Source organism: Oncorhynchus gorbuscha, unplaced genomic scaffold (assembly GCF_021184085.1).
Source record: "Oncorhynchus gorbuscha isolate QuinsamMale2020 ecotype Even-year unplaced genomic scaffold, OgorEven_v1.0 Un_scaffold_1205, whole genome shotgun sequence".
NCBI classification, from domain to species: Eukaryota; Metazoa; Chordata; class Actinopteri; order Salmoniformes; family Salmonidae; genus Oncorhynchus; species Oncorhynchus gorbuscha.
In genome coordinates, this window is record NW_025746051.1 from 139,277 (window position 1) to 157,561 (window position 18,285).

General features: G+C 44.1%; 1 protein-coding gene and 1 pseudogene across 2 annotated transcripts; one reads left to right on the plus strand and one right to left on the minus strand.

The window, feature by feature from the left end:
- Nucleotides 1–1,466: 1,466 nt before the first annotated feature.
- LOC124021761 lies at nt 1,467–2,782 on the minus strand. 2 transcript variants are annotated; one of them, XM_046336885.1, is made up of 3 exons: nt 2,174–2,782; nt 1,972–2,080; nt 1,467–1,735 (listed from the first exon to the last, which is right to left on the minus strand). In XM_046336885.1, the coding sequence occupies exons 1-3, from the start codon at nt 2,765–2,767 to the stop codon at nt 1,626–1,628; spliced, it is 813 nt and encodes a 270-aa protein (XP_046192841.1). In that variant the 5' UTR covers nt 2,768–2,782; the 3' UTR covers nt 1,467–1,625. The 2 variants fall into 2 exon arrangements, with proteins under 2 accessions (XP_046192841.1, XP_046192840.1); XM_046336884.1 differs by having other exon boundaries at nt 1,972–2,782.
- Nucleotides 2,783–6,622: 3,840 nt separating this feature from the next.
- On the plus strand, nt 6,623–14,655 carry LOC124021762 (annotated as a pseudogene).
- The last annotated feature ends 3,630 nt before the right edge of the window (nt 14,656–18,285 follow it).

Genomic DNA, 18,285 nt, shown 5'->3' on the forward strand with positions numbered 1-18,285 from the left:
CAGGTCAGGATTCCATAGCCACAGACAGAACAGTTGAAACTGGAGCAGCAGCATGGCCATGTGGACTGGAAACAACAAGGAGTGATCATGCCAGGTAGTCCTGAGGCATATTCCTAGGGCTCAGGTCCTTTGAGAGAGAGAGAGAAAGAAAGAGAGAATTGGAGGGAGCATACTTAAATTCACACAGGACACCGGATAAGACAGGAGTACTCCAGATATAACAAACTGACCCTAGCCCCCCGACACATAAACTACTGCAGCATAAATACTGGAGGGTGAGACAGGAGGGGTCAGGAGACACTGTGGCCCCATCCGATGATACCCCCGGACAGGGCCAAACAGGAAGGATATAACCCCACCCACTTTGCCAAAGCACAGCCCCCACATCACTAGAGGGATATCTTCAACCACCAACTTACCATCCTGAGACAAGGCCGAGTATAGCCCACAAAGATCTCCGCCACGGCACAACCCAAGGGGGGGCGCCAACCCAGACAGGAAGATCACATCAGTGACTCAACCCACTCAAGTGACGCACCCCTCCTAGGGACGGCACTCTATAGTGCTTTAGAGATTTATTCCCTCTAAAAAGAAATATAAAATGAGGGAATTATTCAAATGTAACTCTTATTATGTCAATTGCAATTAGGTTAGGGCATTATTATAGCCTATACTGGCAGGAAGCGGCGCAGGTCCAAATCCAGGCACTTGTCATCTCCCGTCTGGATTACTGACATCGCTGTTGGCTGGGCTCCCTGCCTGTGCCATTAGTGCATCTAAACTCATCCAGAACGCCGCAGCCCGGGTGTTCAAGAAGGTTCTTTACCCCGCTCCTCCGCTCTCTCCACTGGTATTCCTTAAAGAGGTGGTGGTTTCAGGTGTCTGGAAGGTGGTGATCCAGGCTCTGATGACTCCGCTGTCCTGGCGTCGTGAGGGAGTTTGTTCCACCATTGGGGAGCCAGGCTCTGATCAGGTTTTGACACCCAAACAAGGGCACTGCGTTCATCCATCTCTGGCCTGCTCGCCTCGCTACCACTGAGGAAGTACAGTTCCAGCTCAGCCCAGTCAAAACTGTTGTAGGGCCTGATCCCCCCAATGGTGGAACAAACTGCCGTTCGACGCCAGGACAGCGGAGTCAATCACCACCTTCCGGAGACACCTGAAACCCCACCTCTTTAAGGAATACCAGTAGGATAAGTAATCCTTCTCAGCCCCCCTTTAAGATTTAGATGCACTATTGTAAAGTGACTGTTCTACTGGATGTCATAAGGTGAATGCACCAATTTGTGTCAATTAGGTTAGAGCATTATTATAGCTTAAATGTTTAAATGTATAATGACTGGCACAGTGAACATACTCATAACAATGATACGGTAGTAGACAGTAGACTGCAAATTGACCTTAAGAATCTATTGCATGCAGGTGGGTCTGTAAAACAAAAACTCAAGAAGAAGAAGATCAAAATAGCTGCAAGTTGTGTTTATTGAATTAAATGGGGTATAATAAAATGAGTTGTGAGTAGGGGGGGTTGTCTCCCTCCCTCTTCTGTTGGCTTTGAGAGTTTATTTAGAAAGTGGGTTGGGGGAGGTGGCAGCAGGGTTTTCCCAAACTCGTCTTCTGCACAGTTACGTTTGCATTTTTTTTTTGCAGGGGAAGCAAAATAGTTTTGCCAGGGCGGCTGTGATCCGCGGGAGGAGAGCCTGTTTTTTCTTAGGCTCATCTGCAGCCACAGTACCTGAACAGGTGACAGAGAACAAGGCATGAAATCAGGGTCGTGTTCATTAGGGTACACAGTAACAAAATATTTTGAAACAGAAAACAAAAACAAGCATTTGTTATTGGCAAGTTCAAGAAAGTTTTAGTCCGCTGTCTTCCATTTAGTGGCTAATGAATTGATAACTTTATCATAGTCCTTACATTACAATACTGTGCTGAAGACAGATGCACAGACTGACAGAAATGAGGACTTACTATCATTGCCAAGAGGAGACACCTTGTTCTTCTTCTGGTTCTTGTTATTTCCTCGCTTCTTCTTTCCTGACTTCCTCACTTCTTTCTTCATAGCTTCTTCCTTCTCTTTCTTCTTAGTAGAGAGAGAAACAGATATGAGTCGATGCCTCACAATCAAACAGCCCAAATAACAAAACGATCTACTGGTTCTTGGCCGTCTCACCTGTGTGGAGGTGATGTCCTCGAGGTCTGTGGAGAGGGCGCTGCTGATGGGCTTGGTGCTTTCAGAAAGGTAGCTAATTACCTGGGACTTCCCAGAGATGGCTGAGCTCACACTGGTCTTTTCCAAACCAGTGCTGTCATCAGCCATCTCCTCTAGGTCCTCGTCTAGGGTTTCCCTCCAAGCCAGGAGCTCCTCGGTGAGGGTGACATCACTCCTTGAGGAGGTTGAGGAGTGTGACCTCCCACTACCACGGCTCCTCCTGGCTCCAAAATGGCCTTCGAAACTCCAGTCCTCTATGACCTGTGTGATGGTGTCCGCCATGCACCTGATGGCTCCCTCGCTACCAGAGCGTGCGGCACGCAGTTGAGCCCGGTTGGAGTCCGAACGCAGGGACAATCTTTTAGCCGCAGTCTTCACGATGGCCTTCACCGCATCCTCACCACTGAATTGGATGCTCTCCTCCAGGCCAAAGACGACAGAGATGTCAGCATACTTCAGGGCATGCTGGACCTCCACAAAGAGATCCTTCATCAGCCTGAAGGGGTCATTGGCCCTCCTTGTCTGGGGGGACTCTGAGGCCTCCAGTCGACACATGATGCCGTGGAGAATAAACTTCAGAGTTCGGGGGCTCATGACGGTGGCCCAGGGAGTGCTGCAAAGGAGGATGTGCTCCTTGCCTGGTAGGAGGGAGGGAATCTTCTCCAGGGGGTCCTGCCTGTTCTTGGTGGGCATCAGGGAGCTGTCACTCATCTCGGAGACCTCGCCCCCCACCTCTTCTTCCAGAGTCTGGGCAGGAGCTGCCCATGCTGCCTGGGTGGAGGGTTTAGGGTATGAGACAGTCATGACACTTACAACCACCTCCTCTTTGTCCTTGGGTGAAGAGGAACACGGAGAGTCAGGGAACCTTTCCCTGGCACCGGAATCCAATCCTAAGAAAACACACTCATATTCTGAACTGGTTCAAAGCCACATCCATGTATAACACTATGCAGTATCTAGTACATTTACTATAATGGTAATACACTGGTTATTACACAAGTTATTACTGGTGATATGGGCAAAACAGGTTATAAGTGTACCTTTCTGGATGATGAGCCTGGCTTTGTAATTGTCGTTGCAGGTACTGTTCAGGATGTCTCCCACCCTGGTGGTCAGGACCTGGCAGACGGCCCCTAGTCAAATCAAAATGTATTTAATACAGGGTTGTCAAACTCATTCCATGGAGGGCTAAGTGTCTGCGGGTTTTAGTTTTTTCCTTTCAATTAAGACCTAGACAACCAGGTTAGAGGAGTTTCTTACTAATTAGTGACCTTAATTCATCAATCAAGGATGTAGTGAAACCCTGCAGAAACCTGGCCTTCTATAGAATGAGTTTGACATTTGATTTAAATAATTCTTCACACATAACATGTCTCCAAACACTGTATAGAAAAATAAGAAAAAAAGAGGAGAGAAAATGAAAATACCATTACTGACAATAAGAGAAAAGAAAGAAGGGGAATGTGCATGCGGGTGCAAAAGACAGTAAAAACAACATAATAACTAACCGAGTGCCTCCTTGTTGTCATCGGAGAGGGAGCTGGAGGACTGGAGGGTAACTTTAGTGCCCTTCTTGATAGCTGGCAGGACACCTACAGAAAGAGGATCGTAGACATTAGTGGATCCTTCCACCATATATCGTTTTAGAATTCTATCAATAAATCCAGGTATTTTGGAAGTGGAGATGAATACTCACTGTAACTGGTTGTTTGAGTTAGAGTTTGAGGCAGTGCCAACATACCAACTACTTGGCGGCTTAGTTTTTTCACCCCTGACTTAACCTCCCTAGACCTTCTAGCCTTGATAACCTCTGTGGCCTTCTTTTCTGCCTTTGCTATATTTGCCTCTCGGCTGGGCCTGGGGCCTTGCGGGGGCTTCGGCACAAGGTTCTGAGAGAAATAACAACAGTGGGGAAATCATATCACCATAGAAACCACATTTTTCACCATAGGCATGATGGTACTGAGTGACATGTCACATAAGGGTTAACCTTAGAATTAGAATCAGAATTAAAATCTGAATTCCAATACTATTAGTTCTAACTAGTAGTTGGTCCATGTGTCTTAATGGCGTTATTATCGCGTTGTAAACTGGTTTTCAACCCGTCGTATTACTAGATTGCAACCAACTGGCCTCCGTGACAACCAGACGTTTTGCAACAAAACTAAAAGATGTTTCTTACCTTTCGTGGTCTATCCTGGAGGCAGTCTACCAGGGCTGGCAGGCTTAGTCCATCATGGCCAGCGGAATGGACATCTGCCTTTCGAGGGCTATCCTGGAGGCAGTCTACCAGGGCTGGCAGGCTTAGTCCATCATGGCCAGCCGAATGGACATCTGTCTGGAGCACTTGCTCTCTAGCACTAGCTTGGAGGGTCCCAGCCTGGGGTATAGGAACATAAGGAAATACATAGAACTTAAGGCCTCCATTATTATGCTCACTTTTCCAGCTATAAACCATAACCTTAGAATTACAATCAGAATTCAAATCTGAATTCCAAAACTATTAGTTCTAACTAAACTCAGCAAAAAAAGAAACGTCCTCTCACTGTCAACTGCGTTTATTTTCAGCAAACTTAATGTGTAAATATTTGTATGAACATAACAAGATTCATCAACTGAGACATAAACTGAACAAGTTCCACAGACATGTGACTAACAGAAATGGAATAATGTGTCCCTGAACAAAGGAGGGGTCAAAATCAAAAGTAACAGTCAGTAACTGGTGTGGCCACCAGCTGCATTAAGTACTGCAGTGCATCTCCTCCTCATGGGCTGCACTAAATTTGGCAGTTCTTGCTGTGAGATGTTAACCCACTCTTAAAAAATTAAAAAAGAAAATGTTATCCCACTCTTCCACCAAGGCACCTGCAAGTTCCTGCACATTTCTGAGGGGAATGGCCCTCGCCCTCACAATCCGTTCCAACAGGTCCCAGACATACTCAATGGGATTGAAATCCGCGCTGTTCGCTGGCCATGGCAGAACACTGACATTCCTGTCTTGCAGGAAATCACGCACAGAACGAGCAGTATGGCTGGTGGCATTGTCATGCTGGAGGGTCATGTCACGATGAGCCTGGAGGAAGGGTACCACATGAGGGAGGAGGCAGTCTTCCCTTTAACGCACAGCGTTGAGATTGCCTGCAATGACTACAAACTCAGTCCGATGATGCTGTGACACACTGCCCCAGACCTTGACGGACCCTCCACCTCCAAATCGATCCCGCTCCAGAGTACAGGCCTCGGTGTAATGCTCATTCCTTTCGACGATAAACGCAAATCCGACCATAACCCCTAGTGAGACAAAACCGTGACTTGTCAGTAAAGAGCACTTTTTGCCAGTCCTGTCTGGTCCAGCGACGGTTGGGTTTGTGCCTATAGGTGACGTTGTGCCCGTGATGTCTGGTGAGGAGCTGCCTTACAACAGGCCTACAAGCCCTCAGTCCAGTCTCACTCAGCCTATTGCGGACAGTCTGAGCACTGATGGAGGGATTGTGCGTTCCTGGTGTAACTCGGGCAGTTGTTGTTGCCATCCTGTACTTGTCCTGCAGGTGTGATGCATGCCTTAGGCACGTTCATGCAGATGAGCAGGGACCCTGGGCATCTTTCTTTTGGTGTTTTTCAGAGTCAGTAGAAAGGCCTCTTAGTGTCCTAAGATTTCACAACTGTGACCTTAATTGCCTACCGTCTGTAAGCTGTTAGTTTCTTAACGACCGTTCCACAGGTGCATGTTCATAAATTGTTTACGGTTCATTGAACAAGCATGGGAAACAGTGTTAAAACCCTTCACAATGAAGATCTGTGAAGATATTTGGATTTTTACGAATGATCTTTAAAATACATGGTCCTGAAAAAGGGACGTTTTTTTTTGCTGAGTTTAATAGCTGGTCCATGTGTCTTAATGGCTTTATTATCGCGTTGTAAACTGGTTTTCAACACGTCATATTACTAGATTGCAACCAACTGGTCTCCATTACAACCAGACGTTTTGCAACAGAACTATAAGACGTTTTCTTACCTTTAGGGGGCTGTCAATGGGGCAGTCTACCAGGGCTGGCAGCCTTAGTCCATCATGGTCAGTGATGTCTGTCTGGAGGACCTGCTCTCCAGCACTAGCTTGGAGGGTCCCAGCCTGGGGTATATGAACATAAGGAAATACATTTAACCTTAGCCCTGAATTAATTATGCCCACTTTTCCAACTATAAATCATATCAATCTGTTTTTACAGCATATAGGTTATACTACCAAGAAGATAGCCTCATTACATATCAAGAGGGATAGCCCCAGAATGAACAAACATTTTTTTTTAATCACTTATGAGACTTACTTTTAGAATAATTTTTCTCAACGGTTTATGATTTCTATCCATTGTGCTTTCAGGCACCCTTCAGATTGGACCTGACATTTTTTAAATAAACAAATACATTTTAAAATACATTTCAAACATTTTTTTTACAACATCTTGGCCAGTTATGCTGTACTCACACAGAATGTCTTCTTTGTCCACTCAAAGTGATTTATTTGAACATGAGGATGACTGTCCTTTGCAAAGCATCAACTCAACTGAGGCAAAAGTAGCGCTCTGAACATTTTCTTGAGTTCGTTTACGTCATAGGCGTCTATATCTCGTCTTACATTATGACGTCAACTACAAAAGCACAGAGCGACCACTCCGGGAAATGAATGCATTGTTTCTGATCAGAAACGAAACCTGAAAAATGTTTACAATGTAACCCAATTAAATTAGGTTCAGTGAGGTTTTATCGTATTATATGGATAAATGTTGCCCTCTGTTGGCCATAACTGATATATTACAGTCAAATAAATCAAATCATTGATGGTTTTGGTGAGGGAAGACAGATGTAGTAAGCTGATATGATCAGGGCATGCACACATATTGCCCATGAATTAATAAATGTTTTAAGCCAAATGTCTATTTGTCCAAGACAGTCATTGTTACGCCTTTGCTCAAATTGCCCAATATAGCTTCATGTCACATATCTATCATAATTTCTACAAACTGGATGAATGCAGGCTGTTGGTTTGTAAATGTTGTAAATAAATATGTATATAGTATGCATATGTAACAGTTGTTAAAGTACTATGTGAATTTCACCAGGTTCATATATTAATATGTCGTGTTGATTTGTTATTATGCATGCCTGCATCCTGGCTGAAGTGGAGTGTGTTCTTACGTTTTGCCCTGCGTGCTCAAATCATTTTGTATCCTGAGAGAGGTAGTCACGCTTTTTATGTCTTCAGAAAAGTTTGATTATTTTCAGTACCAAGTCATACACACAGTGTTTTGTTCATGAATAATGATGTGTATTTAGAGGTTACTCATAAGTAGATGGTATTGTTAAGATGCACTTGTAATTGTACTTTTTAGGATATCAACATTCTGAATTCAACATGTGGTTAATAGCTAAGGTATTAGCAGGCTATTTATTGTATGTGTGAACGATGGCTAGCTCCTCGAATGATCCCAGTCCCTCCTATTGTGTATCTGCTGTAGAAAGTGGCCACGATTCGCAGAACATATGTGCTCTACAAATGTTTTATTTCATTTTGGATGCAGGTATGTGGTTTTATCTTTGTAAAAGATGTTATGTATAATAAGGAGAGACTATTAATGTTTGTAATCGAACATAATTTTGATGCACTGAGAGAGAAAGAGGCGACGATTCTCAGAACATATGTGCTCTACAAATGTTTTATTTCCTTTTGGATGCAGATGCAGGATGCAGAGAGTGAGTTCTGCTTGATTAAAACTACCTGGTCTCCAAAGTCCACGTCTATAGTCTCAATCAACCACACACAACGCAGTGTGAATAAGGCTATCAGTGTACTTTTTTCATACCAGTGTTGTCAAACAAGAAATTATGCCTACAATTTAGTTTAGGGCAGCTGGCGAAATCCCGATCGGCATTTGATGCAGATATTGAAAATCAAGATCGGCATTAAATTAGACGGTTCGCTTTTCAGGCCGGTTTGGTGAGATTGCCTTTAAAATGGACCAATAGTGGCCACGAATACACGAGCACAGTGCTTCTAGACTGTCCCTGTGAACCTAGGGAGCAGTGATACTCGAAGCCGATTTTAATTGCATAAAAAATGTGCAGTATTGAGTCATTTTCTATATCTGCATCAATTGTAAATAAGAAACATATTTTTCTTTCCATAATGCTCACAAATAGCAGCCATGTTCGAGTATATTTTTTTTGTTAAAATCTTTGCGAAAACCTTGTGCAATCTGGCTAGCTAACTAACACATTTAGCATTGCGTCAAGCTAACGCTAGTACTAGCACGGTCGTGTCAGTTAGCAGTTAACTGCTGCTAGCAGTGTGTCGCAGGTTGGTTCCGAGAATTACATTTTAGGTCAAGTTAGACCCTAGAAATGTCTTGCTCGTTATTAATTTGAGCCAACGTTATTTCTGAATATTCACCTTGCATTTGGAACATATTTCCCTTTATAGCACTTTGCTGTCACAAAGTTTGAATGAGGAGGTGGCTGCCATTGTTTGTGCGGAGAGTGAGGCAACCCTGTGCTAGACGGTGATGTTTCACTAGGATTCAATTCAGAAAGTGAAATGACAAGAATTGGAATCCTCATGTAATATAACTAAGGTTAGATGCTGAGGCATTGTACATAGATTATTGAATTGACATTTCAATTAACCTTCTGAATTTACTGTATTGTTGATACAGCGCCCCCAAACTAGTCTCCAGTCTTTCCTAGCTTCAACTTATGCAAGTACCCCTTCTCTAGAATGGCAGAGAACGACGTTGACAACGAGCTGTTGGACTATGAAGAGGATGAGGAGCCTCAGGTTGCCACACCTCCGGGCAAGAAGGAGGTAAAGGGCTCTTACGTCTCCATCCACAGCTCCGCCTTCCGAGACTTCCTGCTCAAACTGGAGCTGCTCCGCGCCATTGTCGACTGTGGCGTTGAACATCCCTCTGAAGGTGAGCCTCACAGGCACTTCCCACCTTCAACCAAGGACTGTTTTTGACTTTGTCCATTCTGTCTGTGTCAAATGGCACCCTATTCCTGACATAGTGTACTACTATTGAGCTGGGCCCATAGGGCTTTGTTCAAAACTAGCGCTGTGTGTGACTGGGCCCTGGTCAAAAGTAATCCACAATATATAGGGTGTCATTTGGGACTCTGACTATGTGTTATACATGTATGCCCCTTCAAGCATCACATCATACTTAAACTGGTCATCTCTGTATACCTGTCGCAAGACCCACTGGTTGATGCTTATTTATAAAACCCTCTTAGGCCTCACTCCCCTCCCCTACCTGAGATATCTACTGCAGCCCTCATACTCCACATACAACATCTGTTCTGCCAGTAACATTCTGTTAACGGTCCCCAAAGCGCAAACATCCCTGGGTCGTCCTCTCTTCAGTTTTCTGCCCCTAGTGACTGTACAGTTTTATCTCAATCTCTTCATTCAAAGACTCAATCATGGACAAAGCAGCCACAACTGTCAGTGTGATGTGTTGTCTACCCTTCTTGCCCTTTGTGCTTTTGTCTGTGCCCAATGTTTGTACAATGTTTTGTGCTGCTACCATGCTGTGTTGTCATGTGTTGATGCCTTGCTATGTTTCTTGAGTCTCTCTTTATGTACTGATGTGTGTTTTGTCCTATATATATTTTTTAATGTTAAATCCCAGGCCCCAATCCCCGCAGGAGGCCTCTTGGTAGGCCGTCATTGTAAATAAGAATTTGTTCTTAACTAACTTCCCTAGTTACGTTTCTGTCTTTCAGTCCAACATGAGTGCATCCCACATGCCATCCTGGGCATGGACATCCTGTGCCAGGCCAAGTATGGTATGGGCAAGACTGCTGTGTTTGTACTGGCCACCCTGCAGCAGATTGAGCCTGTGGACGGGCAGGTGAATGGTTGAATAATGACATTGTGGAATCAGCAACTGATTTGCTGTTACATCCTCCCTCCTTTACTAACAATAGCTTTCGATGGAGAATCCATTGAGTGCTTTGTAGTTTAGGAATAGGCTTAATCTGTATCTGGGGATACTTGCATAAGAAAGTGTCTAATCGCCAACTTTATTTAACCTTTATTTGGACTAGGCAAGTCAGTTAAGAACACATTTTTATTTTACAATGATGGCCTTCCCCGGCCAAACCCTAATGACGCTGGGCCAATTGCAGTCTGAATTTGTTCTCCTTTTAATCTCACTTTTTACACTGCTGTTCTATCCTTTTGCATGTTTCTCTGCTGTCCAGAGAGCTCTGTATTAAACATTCTCCCCTACCTCTCTCTCTGTCTACCAGGTGTCTGTGCTGGTGATGTGCCACACATGAGAGCTGGCCTTCCTGATCAGCAAAGAGTATGAGTGCTTCTCCAAGTACATGCCTACTGTCAAGGCAGCCGTGGTCTTCGGGGCCTGTCCATCAAGAAGGACGAGGACGCACTGAAGAAGAACTGCCCCCACTTTGTGGTGGGAACGCCTGGCCCTCATCCGCAACAAGACCCTCAACTTGAAGAACGTGAAGCACTTTGTCCTGGACGAGTGTGACAAGATGCAAATTCAGACCACAGTAGGACAGGGGGGCTGATGCCAGATGTGAGTGACGGGAGCAAGGAGTAAGTTGAAACGTCACAGAGGAACGGTCAATTGAAAACGTGTTCCAATGTACCTACTAGCATACCACTTAGAATGCACTTCTAATACATTGTCTGACTAAGTAGTAGTGGATCTTGGAACAGGATGTGATAGATGGTGTGACTTAAGTAAGGATTTAGCCAAAACGTAGGAAAGTATTTACATTTTATGTAGTCCTCAGATTTCAGGCTGAGTGGGTTTACTTTTTCTGTGACCATATTATTTTCCTATCGTCTCTCCCTCAGACATGAGGTGTGATGTTCAGGACATCTTCAGGCTCACACCCCATGAGAAGCAGTGCATGATGTTCAGCGCCACCCTAAGCAAAGAGATCCATCCCGTCTGCCGCAAGTTCATGCAGGATGTACGTTGAAGGGTTTCTTATAACCCATGGTTATCTACATGTTCTGAAACTTAAAGTTGCAGTTTTACACACACACACACACACACACACACACACACACACACACACACACACACACACACACACACACACACACACACACACACACACACACACACACACACACACACACACACACAGAGATGAACCCATCTCCCTAAATTGCACTTTGAAGAGGCAATCGGCAGTATAAACATTAATGAAGCATCTTCCTCGCCCCTGTTTTGGAGGGATAGGTCTGGAGAAATTTAACCACTCTGAAATCTGTAGAGCTATATGCAAGGACTGACCGTCAATGATATCAGAATTATCATTTTGACCATGTTTTGAGACTATATAGTTTATTTTTGCATTTATTTGTTTACAAGCATTGGAATGAAACAAGCTTGTATTTTGGTTCTGGTGGGGTACGGAAGTTGAACTAAGCTCATGGGCATTTGTTATTCTTTTAATTTTAAATGCCATTTTTTAAGGGATTTTGGATATGGCTTAATATTCATGTAAAAAGTTCCAGTCGAGCACATCTAAGCTTTGCCTGCTCGTAAGTGGCCAGAGTTGACCCTCTCTTAACCTGGGTCTGGGGCTCTGGACATTTTCGGGAGGAACAGTCCTGGCATTAAAGCTATAATGAAAAATAAAGTTCCATCCAGCTCTAGTACTAGTAATTGATGTTCACAATCACATTTGTAGTTCTTCATTCACCAACACAGAATGTGGTTTACTCCTGTTTTTCACTTAATGTGGCTAGGTTTATAAAACTGTCCCAAAGAGTGACACTTTCCCCATGTTCTATTCATTAGGGCACACTAGCAAAATGTTTAGCACTGGAAGTCCTGGTAGTCCCTCCCTGTGTTCTGTTTGGTGCTTAATGAATATCTCCTGTAGCCCATGGAGGTGTTTGTGGACGATGAGACCAAGCTGACGCTGCACGGCCTGCAGCAGTACTACTGCAAGCTGAAGGATGGCGAGAAGAACCGCAAGCTCTTCGACCTGCTCGAGTTCAACCAGGTACGGACAGAGGTCTTTTCAGAGAATTGAATGCTAAAACTTAATTTATTTTAGTTTTAATCTGAGTGAGTTGAATGCATTTTGTCCATGGATTTGAAAGTCACGTTTTTAAATACAATTTTACTCATTCAAGTGAACTAAGTCTATGCACCGACAAAGTTTCTGCCTGTGAGTTTTATGCAGTGTTTTTCGTCTTCAGAGTGTACATTTATTTGACCAGGGTAAAGCCAGGGTGCCATATCAGATGCAGCATGGGTTTTGTGCCCCATGTTTGTCTTCGGTGTCTCACTGCCATTTTCTCCTCTGTCTGAAGGTGGTGATCTTTGTGAAGTCTGTGCAGCGCTGTGTGGCTCTGTCTCAGCTGCTGGTGGAGCAGAACTTCCCTGCAATCGCCATCCACAGGGGCATGGCCCAGGAGGAGAGGTGGGTTCTGATGGAGAGGAACAAATCACTGGCTAAACCCTACAGTCTATGCACTTGTTAAAATCTGAGCAGTTTTGATTGGTATAAGCAATATTAGGATATTGCGTACACTTCAAGTCATCTCAGATATTAATAAGTGCATAGGGTTTTAGGGGTAGATTTGGGATTGGGTCTTGGCTTTCATTGGGAATTACTGATTTGGACAAAAGAATGTCCTCGACTTTTCCGTCATCTTATCCGTAAACCGATAAGTGGTTGAGGAGTGTCAATTCGTTAGTAGGCAAACGGTGTCCTTGCCTCCTGCTGAGGAAGCATAAGTGTCCTTTGCTGAAGTTGAGATCTACCCCTCCCCTTTCAATCAGCTGTTTACTCTGAGAAGCATGCACATATTTAAAACGATAAGTAGCATATCGTTTTTATCCATACAATGTCTAGCTAACTGTCTTTTACTACTTTACACATTTTAATTTGGGATTCCACCCCTGTAAATGTCATTTGCATTATGTGTGAATGGAGTCTAATTTCATACAAGCACATTTCCTCCTCTCCTCAGTTACTGTTGACTTTTTTTCAAAAGGAGAGGAATGAGGAGTTGCACAATCAAATTGAGAATCTCATTTACTTGCACATTTTCTATAATAGTCATGTAGCAGAAGCTGTTATCCAGATCGACTTAACAAGAACTTTCTCTCAGACAACATGTTTGTGGGTCACAGTTTCAGTGTACCCACAGGAGTGAAGCAGGATGTATGATGCCTGTTCTACTTATTCTAAATCTATGGGTGCCCCCCCTTCCTCCCCCAGGCTTTCCCGGTACCAGCAGTTCAAGGACTTCCAAAGGCGGATCCTGGTGGCCACCAACCTGTTTGGCCGAGGGATGGACATTGAGCGCGTCAACATGGTCTTCAACTACGACATGCCTGAGGATTCCGACACCTACCTGCACAGAGTGGCCCGTGCAGGCAGGTTCGGGACGAAATTCATTATTTCGGTCCATGGCCCTGTACAGTGGATGTTATCTAGAATCGAGATGAATCTAATGAATAAGTTGCTTTGATGGTAAGCTTGAATGAAGAACAGACACATTTGGGCTAATTAGCTAATATCATGTCATCCGGTGAAGCTCCCTCAGACTACCCAAGTTCCCTAAACGCAACCACATTTCGAAGAAGAATTGCTTCCTGAATTCCTAGTGTAGCAATAAGCGCCCTCCTGATAATCACGTTTCCATGAATACCAAGGGGAACATGTCTTTAAAATACACACTTCCACCATCCTCCCTCCAAAGGAATTGCAAAGCAATGTGATGTGACTAATAATTTATTCTGCAATGGTAGTGAGTGTATTGTCGGAGGGGGGCTAGATCTGACCCTGATCAGGTCTGTGATTCAATAAGATACAGATTAAAAGGATCACCAGCATTGCTGAGTTAACCTCAAATGGATTACAAACAGATTTAACACTGTACACCAACATAACCCCAGATGCCATTGCATTTGCCTAGGCATTAATAGAAAATACACACATAAACGATACACGGTATGTCCATGGGATTGGTTTAAGCCTCACTTTCCCAAAGTAGATGAATCAACCAGATCCCCTTTTCTGGGGCACTGATCGAAACTGATCTGGGACCAGTATAGTTAGTGTGGCGTCAAAAAGAAACCATGTGACCTATTACTATTATACCTGTGCCACTTTGGTATATTTACAACCACAGTACATTGTGTCACCAGTTTATTGTGTGTTCATTCAGCTCTATATTAGCACCACATGAAACCTCCCTCTGGGGTTACAGAACAGGTCTGGATTGTTTGCCACACACACTGGAATGGGCCAATAGAGAGGTGACGTTAATTATACTCCCAGAGAGTGAACTGAGGTGAATCATTCCTGTACATTACCAGACACCAGTGAGTGTAACCAAGACAACAGCTCTGGTGAAATGGTTGCCCGGGCTTGTTTATCATAATAAAGGGCAAGGCCCTGTTCACCTGACTAGGTGGAGAAATAGATGGGGGGGGCGTGGTATTGGGCGTGGCCAACAGCGCCTTCTCCGACCAACATTTTTAGAGGCCCTCCCATGGCAGCAGAAACAAAATGTTGCTTTTTTAAAACAATTTTTTCTGCTATTCGCAATTCTAGACATTTTGCCATGGGGAAAAGAACGCATTTTACAATTTAATGAAGCTAGTTTCCTGCAATTCTACACATTTTGCCATGGCTTGTGTTGTGTTCTTATGCTACACTTCATGACCAAAAGCTTGTCAAACATCTCATTACAAATCATGGGCATTACTTTAGAGTTTGTCCCCCCCTTTGGTGCTATAACAGCCTCCACTCTTCTGGGAAGGCTTTCCACTCGATGTTGGAACATTGCTGCGGGGACTTGCTACTTGCTTCCATTCAGCCACAAAAGCATTAGTGAAGTCGGGCAATGATGCTGGGCGATTAAGCCTGGCTTGCAGTCGGTGTTCCAATTAATTCCAAAGCTGATCGATGGGGTTAAGGTCAGGGCTCTGTGCAGGCCAGTCAAGTTCTTCCACACCAACCTCGGCAAACCATTTCTGCTTGGAACTCCCTTTGTGCACGGAGGCATTGTCATGCTAAAACAGGAAAGGGCATCGTATAGAATGTCATTGTATGCTGTAGCGTTAAGGTTTCCCTTCACTGGAACTAAAGGGCCTATCCCGAACCATGAAAAACAGCCCCAGGCAATTCGTTATTCCTCCTCCAAACATTAGTTGGCACTATGCATTGTGGCAGGTAGCGTACTCCTGGCATCCGCCAAACCCAGATTTGTCCATTGGACTGCCAACTGGTGAAGCGTGATTCATCACTCCAAAGAATGCGTTTTCACAGAGTCTGCTCGGCCATGGAAACCCCTTTCATGAAACTCCCGACAATCAATTATTATGCTGACGTTGCTTCCAGAGGCGGTTGGGAACTCGGTAGTGAGTGTTACAACTGAGGACAGATTATTTTTTACTCGTTACAACACTCGGCGGTCCCGTTCTGTGAGCTTGTGTGGCCTACCACTTCACGGCTGAGCCGTTGTTGCTCATAGACGTTTCCAATTCACAATAACAGCACTTACAGTTGACCGGGGCAGCTCTAGCAGGGCAGATATTTGACAAACTGACTTGTTGGAAAGGTGGCATCCTATGATGATGCCACGTTGAAAGTCACTGAGCTCATCAGTAAAGGCCATTCTACTGCCAATGTTTGTCTACAGAGATTGCATGACTGTGTGCTCAATTTTTATACATCTGTCAGCAAAGGATGTTGCTGAACTCTCCGAATCCACTCATTTCAAGTAGTGTCCACATACTTTTGTATATATAGTGTATCTGAGTGACATTATAACAAAATCAATTTGGGGCCCCATGCCAAGACATTTGGGGAATTTTAGGGGAAACACTGCAATGTTGTTTTTGTAATATTATCACCCCTCTAGTATGTGATGTCTCTGAAACAATACAGTTATACTGATCTGTAGCATCCTGTATCTGGGCAAATATTGGTTTGCTTTGTGAGTAACTTTAACCAGTTGCCATTCCATTTCTGCTTTATTCCGTGCTGTAATGTGAAGTGCTTCCAAAATAATATGAACAGTGAGAGAGTCGGTGTGACGAACAGATAGACGAACAGATAGACAGAACCTCTGAGATGCAGAGACAGACAGGCAGACAGACACAGACATCAGGACAGGTTTATGATATCCCTCCCTCCTACTACGGTCCTTATTGTGGCATTCAGCAGTTTTGTACAGCAGAAGCACGCCACAGCCAAGCCGGTGTAAAACACAAAGACTTAATCTGACAACATCACAAAGGCATATTAGTTTACCATTCGTTCACAGTTCACCTTAGCATGGATTGCCTTAACAACAGGGATGATGAGAAAGAAGTGAGGTTTACACAGCTGTGTGTAAATGCCAACTGTCACTTTTACTGAGCTGTAATGTTCAAATGTTCCATCCGTGTGTGTGTGGTAATCTAGTATAGTGTTTCATTTCAAAACAAGGTCATGAGGATGTGTGAAGATCAGATAATTGTTTTCTAGAGAGTTATTGTTTCACTCTCTGTATGGTGAGTGCATTTCCTAGATAAGGTTCAAAGAAATGACTTGATTTCTCATTCAACACACCCTGTGCTGGTGAAATCTACCCAGCGCTTTCACTTGGTGGTGCATGTCTCTAGTCTGTTCTATTCTAGCGTTTATAATATTAAAAATAATTAGCCTGAAATGCAAGGTAATTTATTCCTTGAAAAGTAGTCCCCAAAAAGACTGAATGCAGATGCTTGGGGCAGAATACTTCACTTTTTTTATAGTCAGCCATAATACCTCTTCCATAATAAAATGTTTGAGATCTTTCGCTCTCATCTTTTGGAGTATAGCCAACCCAAGGGACACCCATTTCTGACTACAATATTCTAACGGCTGTAGCATGCCTTCACTAGCAAAAAGAATACATCTGAAGGACAAATAACCTGCGTTGTATAGGTTACAAAGAACTGTTTTGGTTTGTGTGATGGCACTTAGCACGGATTTCAGGCCAATATGCTAATGCCTATGGCTGCTACCTGTACAACAGGCTCTCGCGCTGCAGATGATGCTCCAGTATCTGTCATCAATTCAAATGTCAGTTCAATCCTATGTCTTGCAGTGCAATGTGATAGAAGAAGGCTATTCAAAACATTGCAACGATTGTATAACGATATATGCAATGGAGCCGCGCAAGTGAAGAGGCTACAATGTGTCCTCTTATTTCTGTGGGTAAAACTGTAGGCTATTTCGGCTATTTTCTTTTTTGTTGCCTTTCCATTTGAGGGGCTTATTCGCTTTCCGGGAATATGCAAATGAAGACCACTGTATTCGACAAGAGAGAAATGAAGCAGTATCAGCACCGCTGTCGCAGAGTAACCTCTGATGAAGATTATAACAGAACATGGCCAAGATGTTCATATGTTCATAAATGACCAGCATGGTCAAATTATAGGTCTGGGACAGGTAGCATGTCCGGTGAACAGGTCAGGATTCCATAGCCGCAGGCAGAACAGTTGAAACTGGAGCAGCAGCACGGCCAGGTGGATTGGGGACAGCAAGGAGTGATCATGCCAGGTAGTCCTGAGGCATGCTCCTAGGGCTCAGGTCCTCCGAGAGAGAGAAAGAAAGACAGAATTCGAGAGAGCATACTTAAATTCACACAGGACACCGGATAAGACAGAAGAAGTACTCCAGATATAACAAACTGACCCTAGCCCCCCGACACATAAACTACTGCAGCATAAATACTGGAGGCTGAGACAGGAGGGGTCAGGAGACACTGTGGCCCCATCCGATGATACCCCCGGACAGGGCCAAACAGGAAGGATATAACCCCACCCACTTTGCCAAAGCACAGCCCCCACACCACTAGAGGGATATCTTCAACCACCAACTTACGATCCTGAGACAAGGCCGAGTATAGCCCACAAAGATCTCCGCCACGGCACAACCCAAGGGGGGGTGACAACTCAGACAGGAAGATCACATCAGTGACTCACATTTACATTTTACATTTAAGTCATTTAGCAGACGCTCTTATCCAGAGCGACTTA